This window comes from Nelumbo lutea, chromosome 2 (genome assembly GCF_056320005.1).
Source record: "Nelumbo lutea isolate HS-2025 chromosome 2, American lotus-T2T, whole genome shotgun sequence".
NCBI classification, from domain to species: domain Eukaryota; kingdom Viridiplantae; phylum Streptophyta; class Magnoliopsida; order Proteales; family Nelumbonaceae; genus Nelumbo; species Nelumbo lutea.
The window spans coordinates 12,504,604-12,506,857 of NC_142685.1; the positions used below are offsets into that span (position 1 = coordinate 12,504,604).

At 42.8% G+C, this 2,254-nt stretch overlaps 1 protein-coding gene across 1 annotated transcript; it reads right to left on the reverse strand.

Annotated features, from left to right (window-relative positions):
- Nucleotides 1–392: 392 nt before the first annotated feature.
- LOC148868625 (wound-induced protein 1-like) lies at nt 393–1,580 on the reverse strand. The gene has a single exon (XM_088973094.1). The coding sequence runs from the start codon at nt 1,107–1,109 to the stop codon at nt 789–791; it is 321 nt and encodes a 106-aa protein (XP_088829220.1). The 5' UTR covers nt 1,110–1,580; the 3' UTR covers nt 393–788.
- Between the last annotated feature and the right edge of the window lie 674 nt (nt 1,581–2,254).

Genomic DNA, 2,254 nt, shown 5'->3' on the forward strand with positions numbered 1-2,254 from the left:
TCTCCGATGAATCTTTCAAGTTTCAAAAGTGGTGCCTGTGGAGCCCGTTGTTTGCATATGCATTCCGCATCGTCTCTTCAAATTTGTGCAATCTTTTTCTTTGGTTGCCTCTGAATTCTCCGATGAGTCTTTCAAATTTCAAAAGCGGTGCCTGTAGAGTCCGTTGTTTGCATATGCATTCACCGGGTGGATTGTAGATTGTGTCTCAAAAGTGTTTTAAAAATTCAGATTGCGTCAGTTCGATTCAGACATTGTGGATTCACTCGGTGGAGACTCTTTTTGAGAGCGATGTCTCATCTAGTCATGTTGATCATCACCAAATCAAAAAGGGAAAAAAAAAAGTGCGATTGTGCGAATACGATCCGAAAGCAGAAACAAAAATACAGAACTCGTAAGACAAATCCAAAAACTTTTTATTCTATGATGACAAGAACAACATGTAACAGACTCAGACCCATGAGAAGGGAACCCATATCGATTCCTCATGGCTTCTCCGAACATACAGTAAACGGTAGACCTGAATACAAGCTTATAAAGCAAGCACAGAAAGCCCACTCAAATAAGAACTGACCAGACTCCAAAAAGACACAAGACAAAAAAACAGAACAAACTGAAGAGGATAGGACGTAGAAGGCTCTAATCCCTCACATCCTTCCGACACAAACACAATCACACAGCTGGTTTCACGGTACTTCAACCCATCAGAATTCAGAACAGAGGGCACCGCTTGAACCTCTTTATTTCTTCTTATGTTAATAGGGAAATTACGAGATAGTCCTCTTGGTTGCTTATATTGCCAGGACAAGGCCGGGAACAGACTTCCCCGTAGCCTTGGTAAATTGGCTCTGCCACAGATGAGGGCAGCGAATTGAGGATGACGACGATGGAGATGGACCCGACTTCCCGAAACGGGAGACTGTAAGGGACGTATCGAAGTACTCCCTCACTTGGGTAATTATCCCATCAGCGACCGTCCAGGCGTGAACCCAAGAGACAGAACGATTCTGATCGCAACCCTCGACAAGGACGGTTGACCCAAAAGCAGCGAAGGAGAGAGGCACAAATACGAAGGATTCGTCGGATGAGACCCCGGTCAGCAATCGCATCATATACTGGTGAGAAGGGGGGCCATGGAACCACCACTCGATGTCCGGTGCGAGTAGTCGCTGGATCGTCTCAACGTCTCGAACACCTAAGGCGTCATACAGGGCGCGTACCACCCTAATACTGGATTCTTCCTCCAGACTTGCCTGCGAGGTAGCCAGTTCTGGCAAAAACAAAGAAGAAAACACACAAGCTAACAAACAAATAAGAAAAAGATAGAATGTGGAGAGAGAGAGAGAGAGAGGAGAGGAGAGGAGAGAGAAAGGTGGGGATTGGGGAGGGGAAAGTGGGGAGAGAGAGAGTCTCCGGTCGAGATCGCGAAAAGCGAAAGTGAAGGGCGTAAGGGATATGTTCAAGAGCTTCGGACTCCTTATATAAAAGTTGGGATAATAAGGACAGACTAGAAAGCATTCGTATGGCCTAGGGAAACCGAGGACCCCACCACTTGTGAAGCCATCTTTATTTGACCCCACATTGTTGCACTAATGGACTCCGGATCTCTTGCTTACAAAAATTCTGCCCACGCTTATTCAGGATGCATTACCCCGTGAATTGGGAACATCTTTCCTTATAATACTATTTAGAGAATGAGATATTCTCCATGTATGGCTGCGATAACTAATGGCCTAAATTATCATAAATTATCAACTGCCACTATTCCACGAAAATAATGGCCTAAAATTTGTTTCCCTTTCCACCTTCCCATTTTTTTTCTTTCAACTTTGGCAGGCGCTTTCCCTTCTTTGTCAGAAGTTCAGAACCATGACAGCCACGTGTTAGCATCGCACAGAAGTTCAGGTACCGGAGGTAATGCCCGAGGGGTCTGAGGGAGAGAGAGATTCCCTGACGATTTCGGCGTCAAAAGTTTGTTGTTGATGTTAATATTACAAGTAGAGATTTCTTTAATTTCATTCCAATAAGCCAAAGCTCCACTAATAATAGTCTTAACATTATTAGATATGCAATTAAAACATTTAGTACCCTTCGTTTTTTCGTAAGTAAATGCACTTATTCAGCCAAGTGTTTCTCAGCTTATCGGAGTAAGTACATTTACCTATGTTTTTTTTTTATTTCTCAGGTAAATAAGGTAATAAATATTTTTATTATAATAATAAAAATTTATTATTAAAAGGGGTATTTTTATCCCATT